The 15,844-nt window shown below is 43.5% G+C and overlaps 1 protein-coding gene across 9 annotated transcripts in view; it reads right to left on the bottom strand.

Annotated features, from left to right (window-relative positions):
- SLC4A8 (solute carrier family 4 member 8) overlaps positions 1 to 15,844 on the bottom strand; it is a 77,582-nt gene that overhangs the window by 26,473 nt on the left and 35,265 nt on the right. For 7 of the 9 annotated variants that reach the window (XR_006286759.1, XM_037884090.2, XM_043533074.1 and 4 more), the window contains 8 exons: positions 14,513 to 14,604; positions 12,459 to 12,616; positions 11,960 to 12,047; positions 10,697 to 10,843; positions 8,254 to 8,345; positions 5,581 to 5,755; positions 3,491 to 3,624; positions 2,272 to 2,517 (listed from right to left, as the gene is read on the bottom strand). Coding sequence is in view for 8 of the 9 variants with exons in the window: in XM_037884090.2 (XP_037740018.1) it covers positions 2,272 to 2,517; positions 3,491 to 3,624; positions 5,581 to 5,755; positions 8,254 to 8,345; positions 10,697 to 10,843; positions 11,960 to 12,047; positions 12,459 to 12,616; positions 14,513 to 14,604 (1,132 nt within the window). In the remaining variant the exon portion in view is untranslated. The remainder of the gene's footprint in view (positions 1 to 2,271; positions 2,518 to 3,490; positions 3,625 to 5,580; positions 5,756 to 8,253; positions 8,346 to 10,696; positions 10,844 to 11,959; positions 12,048 to 12,458; positions 12,617 to 14,512; positions 14,605 to 15,844) is intronic. The other 2 variants (XM_043533076.1, XM_043533077.1) reach the window with 1 other exon arrangement.

The raw sequence follows: 15,844 nt of genomic DNA, 5'->3' as shown, positions 1-15,844 counted from the left end.
TTTCAGAAAGCCTTTTACAAGGTCCCTCACCAAAGGCTCTTAAGCAAAGTAAGCAGTCATGGGATAAGATGGAAGGTCCTCTCATAGATTGGTAACCAGTTAAAAGACAGGAAACAAAGGGTAGGAATAAATGATCAGTTTTCAGAATGAAGAGAGGTAAATAGTCGTGTCCCTCAGGGGTCTGTACTGGACCCAGTCCTATGCAACATATTCACAAATGATCTGGGAAAAGGGGTAAACACTGAGGTGGCAAAATTTGCAGATGATACAAAAGTACTCAAGATAGTTAAGTCCCGGCAGACTGCGAAGAGCTACAAAAGGATCTCTCAGACCTGGGTGACTGGGCAACAAAATAGCAGATGAAATTCAATGTTGATAAGTGCAAAGTAATGCACATTGGAAAACGTAATCCCAACTATACATATGAAATGATGGGGTCTGTAGCGGGGTGATCACCCACTCCGGGCCTGAAAGGGTTACAGCCAGCCCTGGGAGAGGGCTGGGGCTGCGAGCCAAAGGCTAGGCTGATGGGGAAGGCAGCCACAGCTGGGGCCACGCCCCAATCAGGCCACAGCTGGCCTTATAAAAGACTATGAGCCAGGAGCTCAAGTAGTCTCTTGCTAGCTGTGAAGAGAGAAGGGCCTGGCTGCTTTGGAGCTCACTAGGGTGCCCAGAGTGAAGCAGGGCTAGGGAAAGGCCAGAGGAGCTAGGGAGCTCCAGGCTGGAAAACCCCCAGCCTGCAGGCCTTGCTGAAGGCCTAAAGCAGGTACTGGGGTTGCAGAGGGGCAGCCCAAAGTTAGGTAAAGGCAGCAGGTCTAAACCCTCCTTGCTAATGATGAGTAGTGTAGACGGTAGTCTGCCCCAGTGTGCCGGGGGCTAGATGAGGACTGGCAGTAGCTGCTGAGGCAAGGTGGGGATAGAGGATGGGGATTCACTGGAGAGGGGGAGACCCAGATTGTGGGGGTACTACAGGGGGCAGAACCCTGATGTAGAGGGACACTGGGTCTGGGAGGGACACGGGGGGGCCTGAAGCAAGCATGACACTGGCCTACAGAGGCGCTCCAGAGGCTGGAGAGAGAATTCCCAGGATGACCAGCGGGAGGTGCTGCACTGGTGAGTTGCGCCTTGCTATAGGGTCTAAATTAGCTGTTACCACTCAGGAAAGAGATTGTGGAGTCAGTGGATAATTCTCTGAAAATATCCACTCAATGTGCAGCGGCAGCCAAAAAAGCAAACAGAATATTGGGAATCATTAAGCAAGGGATAGATAAGAAGACAAAAAATATCATATTGCCTCTATATAAATCTGTAGTATGCCATAATCTTGAATACTGTGTGCAGATGTGGTCACCCCATCTCAAAAGAGATATATTGGAATTGGAAAAGGTTCAGAAAAGGGCAACAAAAATGATTACGGGTATGGAACAGCTTCCGTATGAGGAGAGACTAATAAAACTGGGACTTTTCAGCTTGGAAAAGAGATGACTAAGGGGGGATATGAAAGAGGTCTATAAAATCATGACTGGTGTGGAGAAAGTAAATAAGGAAGTGTTATTTACTCCTTCTCATAACACAAGAACTAGGGGCCACCACATAAAATTTATAGGCAGCAGGTTTAAAACAAACAAAAGGACGTATTTTTTCACACACAGTACAGTCAACCTGTGGAACTCCTTGCCAGAGGATGTTGTGAAGGCCAAGACTATATAACAGGGATCAAAAAAGAACTAGATAAATTCATGGAGGATAGGTCCATCAATGGCTATTAGCCAGGATGGGCAGGGATGGTGTCCCTAGCCTCCGTTTGCCAGAAGCTGGGAATGGGTGACGGGATGGATCACTTGATGACTCCCTGTTCTGTTCATTCCCTCTGGGGCACCTGGCATTGGCCACTGTTGGAAGACAGGATACTGGGCTAGATGGACCTTTGGTCTCACCCAATATGGCTGTTATGTTCTTATCCATGGACCAGTGCCGGTCCCCGAGATCTCCCTGACAGAGCTTAGGAAGGCAACAAGCTGGTCTCTGTTATCAAAAAAGGGTGAGAAACGCTGCGCTAGATCATCTTCATCTAACCACATGTTTAAACCTTTCTTATTCAGCAAGGTGCTGCAATCCTGCTGAAGTCAATGGGAATTAAATGTGTGCTTAAATGCTTTGTTAAACAGGGTTGGGCTTAGGCACATACTTTGCTGAATCAGCATCTTACTGTCCTGTTTGAGAGTAGCTTTAGAAAAGGAGGGGGAAAAAAAACCCACAAGATGAACTTACTAGTAGAAGGTAAGGTGGTCGAGCTGGCTGTGCATGTGGACGGGGTAGGTTGCCCCTAGCTTAATCAGTTTCTCTAGAGCTTCGTAGATGAAAATGATACAGATCAGAGAAGCAAACGCTTCTTCAGTAAAGCGAGTGATGTAGCGTACTAGGGAGCTGGAGTCTGTTGCCACAAGGACGATGCACAGGAAAGCAGTCCACAATCCAATACTCGTTCTCAGGGAAAGGTAGGAGAGTGCGTAGTCTCTGCAAAAAGGAGCCAGGGACACGCGCCAAAGGTCAGAATAAGCAAAGAGGTGCACAGTTTTCAGTGAATGGCACAGGACACTTTATTCACACATTAACACTCTTACGAGGACCAATTTAGTGCATCATAGCTCTCCAGGCCAACTACCACCAGTCAAGGGTTTAGACCAGGCAGAGAAGAGCTCAAATCTATTATTTATTATTTATTATTAATTAATCAACCTAGCAACGGCCCAATTAAGCCAGGCACTGTACACTTCTATATTAAAATTTCAGTCCTTGCCCTTAAGAGATCAGTCTTCAAACACACACAGGCATAACATTAAGAATGTACAGTCCTTAAATCCAATGGAACTAGTTACTATGGCTGGTTGGAAATCCACTTTTCTTTCAATGGAAATTTTTTCGGATGGAAAATTTCCTATGAATTTTTTTTAAAGCTTCTGCTTTCTGCAGAAAATTTGAGGTTTTTGTCAAAAAACTGAATGCTTGGAAACCGAAATATTTCAGCCAAAAATGAAAGATTTCACTTTTTGGACAAAATTTTTCAGTATTCAAATTTCTACCCAACAATCAATATTCTCTATGGGGGAACCACTTTTCCATCAGCTCTATTAGTTAAATGCTTGAAGTTAAGCATGTGCATAAGTATTTCCAGGATCCAGACCTAAAAGACAAGACATATGAAGTGGATGAGACAAACAAGCATTTGGGGATGGGGGCCAGGAACTTGAGAATGTACGGTAACTTTAAGTATATGAGCGACCCATTCACGGCTCATGAAAGTCAGCATATTGTTCACCGTTCCAATTTTGATTAAATCTATTCAAACTATTCCAGTCTTACACCATCGCTCATGAAAGCAGCACTGTTTTCTTTGCCAGGAGGAAATAAAACTGTATTTTACACCCTGTTATTCTTTTAATCTGCCACCTGGGTCAATTCTGTACATTCTAAAGAGCACACGCCTTACTTGCAGAACTTGAACAAAATCTTTTCAAACACCAACACCGGTCCGGTACTTCCTAAGATAGTGAGGGGCTGTCCAGCGAACAGAGAGTACACAACTCCAGTCATCGAGGCGCCAAATAAGGATTCTATTGCACTCTGAAGTTAAAAACAAACAGATAAATATTCCTCCATCTTTAAGTTTTACACACATTGGGTCTGAATCTCATTTACACTTAATCCACTTCACACTGCTCTGTCAGTGCATAAGCGTGGGCGTAAACTATATTCACACCATTGTAAGCTGAGTATACGCTGCCAGAGCGCTGTACGTGGCCTTAGTCTCTTTTGAAAATAATCACTTGAATTCTCCACTAACACCCGGACAGATTTTTAATGGGAATCCGGCACCCAACTCCCTTAGTTGGTTTGAAAATCTCAATTTGCGTCTCTTTGCTTGGATTTTACATTACTAAATAGCAATACGTACATGGATGTAGTACTAAGGGACTTTACTCAGCGACCAAGGAGGTTCTTCCCAGTCCTATATTCCTTTTGATGGAACGAAATACACTGCCTCAATTTTCCCATCTGTACAATGGAGATAATGATAACGCCCTCTTTGTAAAGTGCTTTGAGGGCTACTGATGAAAAGTGCCAGATAAGAGCTAGGGATGAGTATTGTTTATGGATTGCAGTGTATTGGATTTAGTGAATAAAATCTGCAAATGCCTCTTCCTTCCTTAAGATTTTATACAATTTGGGGGGTTCTGGACTCTATCCCATGACTGCAAAATGCAGGGCCAATCTGGGGGGGGGGGCCCCAGGAGAGCCATTTGGCCTGGGCCTCAAGCTCAAAGGGGGCCTCAAATTTAGACTCTTTTTAATTTTTTGGCATTTGATAAGTTTTGCAACTTGTTTTTATGTGCATCCCTATCAGACCAGAATGTGACACGCTCTCTCAGCTTAGAGCTGCAAATTTAAGGAAATAAGAGATGTGATTTGGTAAAAGACATAATTTTTTTGTTAACTGATATAGATTTTGTCATATTAGAGTTTAAAATGTTCATAAATATTAATAAAAATATCTTACACAAGATTAGACCACTTGTCATCATTTTTTATTTTTATCATGGCTAGGGGCCTCAAAAGCTGGAAGTGGCCTGGGCCTCTCTGGACCTCTGAGAGGGCCTGCATATAAAAGAACACATGCATAGTGCTGAATGAAAGTGGCGTGGGCTCATGGCACATTCTTGCGAACCTTTACATAAATACACAACCTGTGGGAGTGCGGGGAGATAGTAACACCGGCAAAGACAAGACGAGGAGTTGTACGGTCTAACGCAGGGCAATGGGAAACCAAATTACGAAAGACATTGGACTCGTGCCCACAGCGGCTAGCCCCTGCTGCCCCTCCTATTACAACAGCTACACTCGGTTTTTAGCACACTAACTCAATCAGAGCTAGCACGGATTGGCCTCCTCCAGCTAGAATCTACACCTCCAGCTCCAAATAAGTGTAGATGTACCCTGAGAGTTTTACAGGGACACCCATCACCTTCTATCTATGCCTCTTATCCTACCTCCAGCAGGATCTTAATTTTAAATAGCTATCACTCTGCCAGGTTAGGGTTATTCACCTATCCAAACTGAACGGGCTGCCCCGTGGAATAACAGCTTTGAAAATGTAAGCATTGAAAGCTACACTTTGTTCGCGTGCCCGAAGCGTAAGCAGCACATGCCATGGAATTCCATGGGACAGCGGCTTTGCTGATGTGAATTGATATCGTTCCACCAAATCAGTCCGTGTTGCCAACTCTCACGAGTTTATCACGAGCCGCATCAAATTTGGTAGGGTTTCTTAAAGCTCCAGCTCCTGGAGTCAAGTGATTACACGAGAATCTCAGCTTTCATTTAAAAATAAATAAATTTTCTAGCCTGCCGGGTTGTGGAGAAAACCTGCCCCCTAAAGGATCAACTAGCAGAAGGCAAATCAATAGAACTCAGAACATATTAGCAGCAGTGAAATTCAATGCCTATTGCTCTTGGTGTTCTCTGATGTAGCTTGTTCTCCTGGGAATCATACATTATGCATTAGAAAAAAAATATTCTTACTATTTGTCCGTCGGTCGCTTCTCCAAGCAGCCCCCCAAAGGTAATCACGGGGGACATGCAGGCACAATATAGGAAGAGGAAAGACGCCAAGCACTGCAAGCTCAGAGCATCCCTGAAGTCACTCCAGAACCAAGGAGCTTTTCGTTTCACATCCATGATCAAACCACCAAAGAGCCTGCAAAAAAAAAGAAAAGAAAAGGAGATATTTTCCCCCCTATTGGGGACAAGAATGGCAGGTTTTGTTTTGTTTTTAACAAGAGACAAGCAATGCTGTCCTGTAAAGTCTCTATGTTGCAAGCCACCCTACGCCTTGCTCTGACACTATTCATAATGAAATGATGCCTAGCTCCAATGCTTTCCATCAGATCTTAAAGTGCTTTACACAGGTCGTAAGTTTCAGGAACCCCATTTAAAGATGGGGAAACTGAGGCACAGAGAGGGGCACCGACTTGCCTGAAGTCACCCAACAAGCCAGTTGCAGAGCCGGGAACAGAACCCAGGTCTGTTAACCACAGTCCAGTGCTCTATCCACTACTGCTATACATTAAATTTTCTGCATTACTGGGCATATGAACAGCGTTACGTTTTCAATCATTTTTATACTCACATGTACCGCACCTAGCACAATGGGGTCCTGGTCCCTGACTAGGTGCTACGGTGATACAAACACCAGTATAATGAGGAGTTCCAGTGCTGTTCAAATAATTTTTTTCACCCCACAGCGAGAGAAATCTGGATGCAACAACACCCCTGGTTGTGATTAAACCTAGGATCCCTAGATCTTAAAGCATTAGCTGCTACCGCTTGACCTAAAGAACCAGCCATTAGGATGGAAAGATAGGTAGGTACGATAGCCTGGTGGATAAGCCACTAGACTATGGGGAAAGAACCGCACTCAATCCCCAGCTCAGCCAGAAAACATCCCGCGTGACTGTGGATAAGACACCTAAGGCATCATGTGTCTCATTTCCCCATCTGGAATACGGCGACAGTCCTTCTCTGCCTAGCAGAGATGCTGGGAAGATAAAACCCATTAGTCATTGGCAATGTTCCCTCTAATTTTGGCAGGCTGCGTGCGCAAAAAATTTCTTCTGTGCAAATTTTTGCACTTCTGTGCAAATATTCGTGCGTGCAGTGTTTCGCCGTGTGCGCGGGGTTTAGGATCTGTGTGCGTGCACACACGCGCACAGCTTAGAGGGACCAGTGGTCATTGGGATATACTCAGATACTACACTAAAGGGGTTCATATGAGCACAGAAGATCGGGGACAGTTGCAGGACCTCTCTACATGGTCTAGCCTCTAGAGAGAAACAAAGAGCCATATCATGCTAATGAGAGTTGCCTCTATGTTTTGCTACCCCTTCCTCCATGGAAAATTTTGACAAAAAATGATTTCCCCCTCCCCTTCTTTTTGTTTAAAAAAATGCTGAAAAAAATCTCAGCTTTTCTGTGTAATACTGAAATCCTAAGTATTTTTATTTAAAATGGCACTGCAGTGCCTCATGGGCATTGTAGTTCAACTACCTTATGTTCCCATTCTCCTATACAGGCCAGGCACTCTGGCAGGACTGCATCTCCCATGCTACACCACCACCAGGAATTGCTATGATGCAGCCACTCCCCTCAAAAGGGGGAGAATGTGGTGCATCATGGGAGATGCAGTCCAGCTAGAAAGCTCCAATCATAAAGGAGAATGGCAGCATAAGCCACCCAAACTACAACTCCCACGAGGCACCATTTTGAATGGAAATATTTCAGTTACAATATTTAGGTTTCGATATTGTGCCAAAAAGTCAAAATTTTCCCTTAGAAAACCTTCCCATTTTCCAACCGGCTCTGTTGTTAAGGCTTATATTCTTCCTTTAATCATTAAAATGCATCCTTGTGGTATCTGACTCAAATTAAGGCTCTTTATCCAAATGTTCCTACCTACAGATATGCAAGATACAATGCATTACTGGTCATAAACCACGTTGCCTTGTGCAGGAAACACACTGTCTTTACTAAGCCGTCCTCTTCAGCGATTCTTGTCGTTTGTGTTTGTTAAGAGCTCCACTGAGCTCTTTGTTTGTTAAGAGCTCCAACAAGCTTGACTGGTCCCACAAAATCCAGGAACTACTCTGCTTAGACTGGAGCGTCATCATATACTGGGCACCTTATCTATTAACTAATTGATAACTAATTAACAACTATATTAACTAATATAATACACCTCTCCATTTTAAAGTGGTCTCAGGACAAGTATTGACCCACATAGATCCGTTTTCTCCCCCATGAGCACATTTCTGAAACAAAATATTTTGATTTTTCAATTGAAAAGGCCTTTTTGTTTAGAAATTTCCTTCACTTTGATTTTTAAGAAATTCACGCATGTGAAAACAATTGCTCCAAGTTAAACGAAACACTTCATTCAACCCCACATTAATGTTCTAGACTTTTCAATTGACCAAACAATGTTTTGTGTCAACTTGAAACTTTTTTTGCCCTGACTGTTAAAAAATTATTATTATTATTTATTTGTATTATCTTAGCAGGTCAGGGCCCCTGTCGCGCTAGGTGCTGTACAAACACAACAAAAAGACAGGTGCCAACCCAAAAAAAATCTATTATTCGCGAAGCTCTAGGGCAAACTTTAATGAGAGGCAGATGAATGTTTAATCTGGTCGCACTAACCTTCCTGTTCGTTCAAGTTCGGGTCCACTGTGCTGTTCTGGCTCAGTATGGCAAGCAGTGCCATTAGGGACACCTGGCATCTTCCTCTTGTCCTGTTAAAACAGAAACACAAGAGCGAGATCTTCGTGGTGTTCGCCTCTAGATCCCAGGCAGCTGATTGTAAGACACTCTTCCGTGCTTAGTAGAGTGTGCAGGAACTGGGTAGTAGCCATTGAGAAGCGCAGTCAGGAAAGTAACAAATACTTTCCTCACCGATTGTATTTTCTAAATGGACAACCAATCTGATTCTTAATTACTGTGGGACAATCTCCACTCATTGATACATTTTGCTTTCCACAACCAAATCTCTGTACAACTTCTCATGAGCAATGTACGCGAGTATTCGGATTCTAATATCTAAACTGTACTGTTAAATCTATTCACCTAAATTTGGGTTATTGCTGCTTATATACTCTATGTATCATATGACTTTTAAAAACTAACTTTATATTTGTGGATAATCTAAGCACTATACCCAGATGTACAGATACTCTTTTCCTAACCTAGGTATTATATAAATTTTTTAACATTAGCTTTAATAAAAATTTTAAATTCCCTTGTGTGTGAGCGGCTCTGGTAGGTTCTGGTGGCTTCTGCCATAACAGAAAGGCCCACTAGAGAGCTACCAAACTATTTAAAGAGGTACTACCCAATTCCTAATCACTACACTAACGCCTTGATCTTGCAAACACTGATGCATGCAGTTAATTTTATGCTGTCAATGGCACTACACACACAAGTAAAGTGATACTCATGTGTAAGCAGTGGTGGATTAGCCACAGGCCCAGGGACCCCAGACAATCGGGGGACCCCACAAAAACTAGGTGTCCCCTGCCTTTACCCCGCTCCCGCCACCCGCTCCTACTGGGGAGCAGGGTCGGGGCACGGTGTCTTGCCCCGCTCTTCCCACCCAGCTCTCCTGCCAGGGAGCTCGGGAAGCCCCTGCGTCCTGATCCCGCTCCCCGGCAAGAGCGCTGGGTGGGCGGGGGAAGGCCCCACGCCCCGACCCCATTTCTCCGTCAGCAGAAGCTCTCCTGCCACCAGAGAGCTGTGCGCACAAGCGCTTACGTCAGTGTAACTTAACATCGCTCAGGGAAGTACCTTGTTCACACTGTTTCTTTCACATTCTATTTTACCTACGGTGACCAGACGTCCTGATATTAGGGGCTTTGTCTTAGATATGCAACTAAACCTTCATCCCCCCGAAAATAAAAGTGTCCCAATTTTTTAAAACTTGCTATCTGGTCACCCTAATTGTATCCAGGGCAGCATTAGGACCTTGCCAATCACATCTCTACACTGAAACATCCAGCTTCGTTAAGAAACTCTGCTGCAATTATTTATTGATTTGTGTTCATTTCTTCTGACTTGCACACAGTGCTCGGGCATCAATTGCAAAACCAGAAATAGAATTAAACAGCCCCAAACTCCCACTCCACAAATCAACCCCTACCTGCCTTTGAAGGTTGTACTAACAGATACACTTTGCACAGGCAAAAAAGATGAACACACCATAGTCTATTTTGGACTGGACTGACACAGCTAGATCCAGAGCTGATGGTCTCTCGCACAGAACAGTGTTCCACCAGCCCCTCTCTTTGAAATCCAGACTGGCCACCTCTGCTATCTATCTAAGTACTTATATGGCCACCATTACTGTAGTATCCGCATGTCTCACAATCTTTAATGTATTTATCCTCACAACCCCTCTGTGAGCTAGTGAAGTGTTATGATTACGGCTTGGTGTTTGCCATGGAGGTTGCGGAAGTCACGGATTCCGTGACTTTCTGCGACCTCCGTGACTTCTGCAACAGCCAGTGTGGCTGGCCCCAGGGCCACCCAAGCAGTTGGCCCCGGGGACCACCCGAGCAATAGCCAATGCAGCTGGCCCTGGAGACCGCCTGAGCAGCGGCCCCGGGGCGGATGGAGCAGTGGCTGGCCTCAGGGCTCTATCCCTCCAGCAGCAGCCAGAGCAGACGCTGGTCGTCCCCCCCCAAGGGGCTCCCCCCCAGCAGCTGGTGCTGTGTGCTCCCCTCTGGCAGCACCGCCCCAAGATTCAATCAGGGGTATTTATGGTATAAGTCATGGACAGGTCACAGGCCGTGATTTTTTGTTTCTCGTCCATGACTTTTACTAAAAATACCCATGATTAAGTCGTAACCTTAGCGATGATCCCCATTTTAGAGATGGGGAAACTGAGGCAGAGAGCGGGGACGTGACTTGCCCCAAGCATGGATGACAGTTGCAGAGCCATGAATAAAATCCAGGTCTCAAGTTCCGTCCTGTGCTCTGTCCAGTATGACACACTGCTTCACAGGGGTCTCATTTGTACAGTTCCTGCTCAGACATCCCCGTCAGCCGTTCTAGTCTCTCTCTTATTCTGGAAGTGAAAAATGTTACCTACCTGGGAAGGTAAATTTTTCGGTGGTTCAATTCTAATCGATGGATCCCATTCTCCAGGAGGCAATACCGTCACCTGATCCAGGAATTCATCAATACCAGCTACAAGGTCAGCACGGTCTTTGGCTTTATAAGCAACGTCATGGAAAATCTACAAATAAGAGAGTAAGGGTTAGGCATGCTTAGCCTGGGAAGGGGAAACTGAGGCAAAGAAAGATGGAGTGACTTGCTCTTTGGGGGGTTAGACTAGATGACCCTTGCAGTCCCTTCTAACCCTATGATTCTATGTCACACAGCAGTTCAAAGACAGAGCAGGGAACCAAAAACAGGTCTCCTGAATCCCAGTCGAGTGCCTTATCCACTAGATCACACTGCCTCATTTGAGTAATAACAAAAAGACAATAATAATGGGCCAGATTGTCAAGTGCTAGTTGACTAGAGCTGGTCAGAGAATGAGGTTTATTCCCAGAGAAAATTTCAAGAGCTCAGTGAAAAATAAAAAAAACAAAAATATTTTGATTCTGAAATGCCACTGATTTGCCTCATGGGAACTGTAGTTTGCTGACCTCATGCTCCCATTGTCCTGTAAAGCCAGGTTCTCTGGTCAGACTACATCTCCCATGATGAACCATGGCCTCCCCTCTTGGACAGTCACTGGCTGTGGTGCATCATGGGAGATGTAGTCTGGCTGGGGAACCCAGCACACAGAGGAGAATGGGAGCCTGAGGTGCTTGAACTACAAGTCCCATGAGGCACTGGGTTGGCATTTCAGAGTCAAAATATTTCAGGATTTGGCTGTTATATTTCAGCTTTTGACTAAAATATTTCAAATTTCAGGCATTCAGTTTTTCAACAAAAAATCAGAATGTTCCACAGAACACGTTTTTTGCAAAATATTTTGCTTCGTTGAAATTAAACTCAACCTTCCATCAAAAAACAGTTTCAATGGAAAATTTTCAGACAGCCTATTCCTCGCCCATAATCAGGGCCTTTGAGAGGAGTTGTTGAAAAGCCGGGCACTTATTTTGATGCCTAAATGGGGGCTGAGCTATTTTGCAAATGTGGATTTTGGCTGCTGCTGGGGAAGAGAACAAACTTCCCTAGTGTTACACACCCATCCTGATCTCATTCTTTATCTGATCAGTCTGGAAACAGACAGGACATGCCCTTAAATCCTGGGCTGAGAGAGGGAATGATTTAGAAAAGGGCAGAAAACAAGGAAATGCAAAGGAGAAGAGCTGAAATTGTCACTTGTGCCATACCATACCTCATCTGTCATGAGAGTAGCCATTGACCTGCCAATCTCATGGTACTGATGTGCTTTCCCTTCTGGTCCCAACAAGAAAAATAAGAACCTGGCCACATAAAACAGAGAAAAAATGCCTTTATTAAAATGCTGGTAAAGAGCAAAAAACCTGTGTGAAGTTTCCAAAGGGATCTGCACAGTAAATCAGCTTCAACAGGAGTTAACACACAATGCTCACGGACTTGCAATGGGAGTTAGGCACATTAATGCCTCTGAAAATCTCTCCCTTTAAGTGTATTGCTTCTCTGAAAACTTCACTTCACCCACTGGATGGAGTTCATTTGGAACCCATCCCTGTGCACTGAGCTGATAAAAGGCAGAAGAGTAAAGCTGGCCTGAATGTACTGGGACTTTCCATAGATTTTTTGGATCAGATTTGAATATATAGACATATTTTAATTTAATTTTTTAACTATTTTTTAATTTTAAAAAAAGGTAAAGTGTTTTTTAACATCCTTACCTTGTTGGGATCGGGACTTCTGTCATGCCTGAGAGAAGGACAGCTGGCGTCAGACGCACGAACACCACCAGGGGACGAAGGAGGAAATCCAACTCTCCCACTAGAACGTTGGAAGCTTCTGCTCCAGTAGGAATTTTCTTCATGAAATGAAGCTCCGCCTAGTTATGAAGAAATAATTTTCAGACAATTAGGAGTCACTTCTGCAGATCAACAGCTGCACCTTTGAGGCCTGCTCTCTCCACAGGTTTTATATTGGTTTAATTATTCTGGTTGGAGGGGGTGCTTTTCTACTGAAATCATTAAATCGATACAACCGTAGCATGGATGCAGTTGTACTGTTATAAAGGTGCCTTTGGACTTGTTTACACGGGAAAGCTTTTTCTGTATAATCTAAGGAGAAGAGATGAGCTAATATTTGATATTATGTTCGGGGGGCAAACCAAAAAAATCTGAAACAAAATTCAGTTCGGTTCCAGTCAAAAACTGAATGTTTTCGATTTTTTTGGTAATGAAACAGGGGGAAAAAACTGAAGAAAAAAATTGGTTTTGGTCAAAGAAAACATTTTGGTTGATCTGAAACTAATTTTTTCTTTTCATTTCATTTTCATTTTCATTTCAACCAAAAATGTTTTGTTCAACCCACAATGAAATGTCTTTGGGGGTACTTTTGTTTTGGGACATTTTGGGGTATTTTGACTTTTTGGAAAAAAAAACAACAACAATTTTTTTTCTGTTGAAACTATTTGCCAAATTCAACCCAAATTTGTGAAGTGTCACCACCGGGAAAAATCTATTTTTTTTGGCAAATTTCTCAAAAAAATATTTCTCAAAAAAACTTCACCCGGCTCTAATAACGAGTGAATTTAAATCTATATAGTTATTCCAGTATAACCTCCCAATGTGGAATAAGCATCACATGCCAATGGTTGATTTCAGTGGACAAATGGTTAAGCCAAGATGGCCCAACCCAAGGGCCAAACCAAGTTGTAAGAACTCAGGAACAGATTTTCAAGTTCTCAGCACCCACAATTAGGATCTGATTTTCAAAAAAGCTCACCTCCAGTTTAGGCACCTAAATAAGGATGTTTGTCAAAGCACTCAGCACTAGACCTCTGCAAATAACCAATCTTTTGGTTTGTGGCCCAAACCAGAAAAAAACGGGGGCAAATAATTGTTTCGGGTCACATGAAATATTTTGTTCAACCTGAAAGAAACTTTTTGTTTCATTTTTCAAGGCGTGTATTTTTTTTTTTATGGAACTGAGGTAAAATTCCAAAGGAAAAGTTGTTTCCAATCAAAATGATTCGGTCGGAAAATGTCGCAAACAAAACATGTGTTGGGTTTTTTTTCGCCGTTTTTTTCCCAGCTGAAACATTTCAGCAAATTCAACACAAGTACCCAAAAGGTTTCAGACAACCCAAATCTGCATTTTTTAGCCAAAAAAAGGTTTGGCTAAAAAATGTCACCAAACTCTACTTCACCCCCCATTATGAAATGTATGGCCAGTTTTTTCAAGCAGGCTCCTCATAGACTCATAGATATTAAGGTCAGAAGGGACCATTATGATCATCTAGTCCGACCTCCGGCACAATGCAGGCCACCGAATCTCACCCACCCAATCCTGCGATAAACCTCTCACCTATGTCTGAGCTATTGAAGTCCTCAAATCGTGGTTTAAAGACTTCAGGGTGCAGAGTATCCTCCAGCAAGTGACCCGTGCCCCATGCTACAGAGGAAGGCGAAAAACCCGCAGGGCCTCTTCCAATCTGCCCTGCAGGAAAATTCCTTCCCAACCCCAAATATGATGATCAGCTGAACTCTAAGCATGTGGGCAAGATTCACCAGCCAGATACCCAGGAAAGAATTCTCTGTAGTAACTCAGATCCCGCCCCATCTAACATCCCATCACAGGCCATTGGGCCTATTTACCATGAATAGTTAAAAATCAATTAATTGCCACCCAGCATGCTGAGCTCTCAAAACATCTGGCCCCACCAGATTATCCACATTGCTTGTATTTACCTTGAGTGACACAGCCACACATAGCCTCTCACCTTGCTTAAATCCATAGGACTAGTGTCCTGGGTCACTCCGTTTTTAACTTCTAGATTGGTAGTGCCAGGTTGAGGAGACAGCGTGTGCATTGCTAAAAGAAAAAGATATCAGAAAGCCCAAGGAAGCATGTTTCCTGTGCACCATTTGTGGCCAACACACACGGCTGCAGGACAGTGGTTAGTACTTGTGATGTGCTGATCAGCATTGTATTTGCATGGATGCTAAGTAGTCACACACTGCTACCATCAGCTAGAAGGACTCTAGAGCAAATATATAAACAGCTTTTGAGCTGCCGAACATCAGCTCCTTCGCCCAAGGTCCCATCATGAAAAAACAAAATAACTAAAGAGAAATAAAGAAAAGAAAACCCTTATAGAAACTTCCTCCCAATTTCCCTGAGCCCCATTACAAGAAGTCGTCTTATTTTGGGGCGTCTTGATAAGCAATAGCTTCATGCGTTTTACAGGATCACCTGCATCCAATGAAGTGGGCTGTAGCTCACGAAAGCTTATGCTCTAATAAATTTGTTAGTCTCTAAGATGCCACAAGTACTCCTGTTCTTTTTGCAGACACAGACTAACACGGCTGCTACTCTGACACCTCTCTTTTCTAATGCATGTTAAAGGCTTTAGCTTCACTGCAGGAAAAGGTGTATCTTTTACAAGGCCTGGGTAGTTTTGACCTCAGTGTAGCTATTTGAGATTAATTGTATACCCCTCACCTAAAATGCATTGTCTCCACTAAGATTTTACATTGATACTTATCAGAGGGGTAGCCATGTTAGTCTATACCCACGAAAACGAGGAGTCTGGTGGCACCTTAAAGACGAACAGATTTATTTGGGCCTAAGCTTTTCGTGGGTTGCATCTGAAAAAGTGGGGGTTTTTTTACCCACGAAAGCTTAGGCCCAAATAAATCTGTTAGTCTTTAAGGTGCCACCGGACTCCTCGTTGTTTACATTGATACTTGTGACACAGTGATCCGGATTGCATGAATGCTAAGGAGTCTAAACTACCAGCCAGCCAGCTTCATCATTAGAGCTAAGCGCCGTTTTTTGCCTGAAGCTTTTTTCTGCAAAAACGTACAGATTCAGCGACAATGAAACATTTCATGGATTCGCGTCGGTTTGGCCGAATTGTTCGTCTCGAGAAAAACAAACAACCACAAAAAATTCCAAGAACGTTGAAATGTTTCATTTCAACATTTTCAAAACAAAATAATATGATTCTTTTGGGTCGAGACGACACACGGCACAGAAATTTCCTTTAATGTTATTTTTGAAATGCTTGACATTGAAACGGAGCATTTTCTTTGACCTGAAATAAGGTGGG

This window comes from Chelonia mydas, chromosome 20 (genome assembly GCF_015237465.2).
Source record: "Chelonia mydas isolate rCheMyd1 chromosome 20, rCheMyd1.pri.v2, whole genome shotgun sequence".
Classification (NCBI taxonomy): Eukaryota; Metazoa; Chordata; order Testudines; family Cheloniidae; genus Chelonia; species Chelonia mydas.
This window is presented reverse-complemented; position numbering and strand designations above follow the sequence as displayed.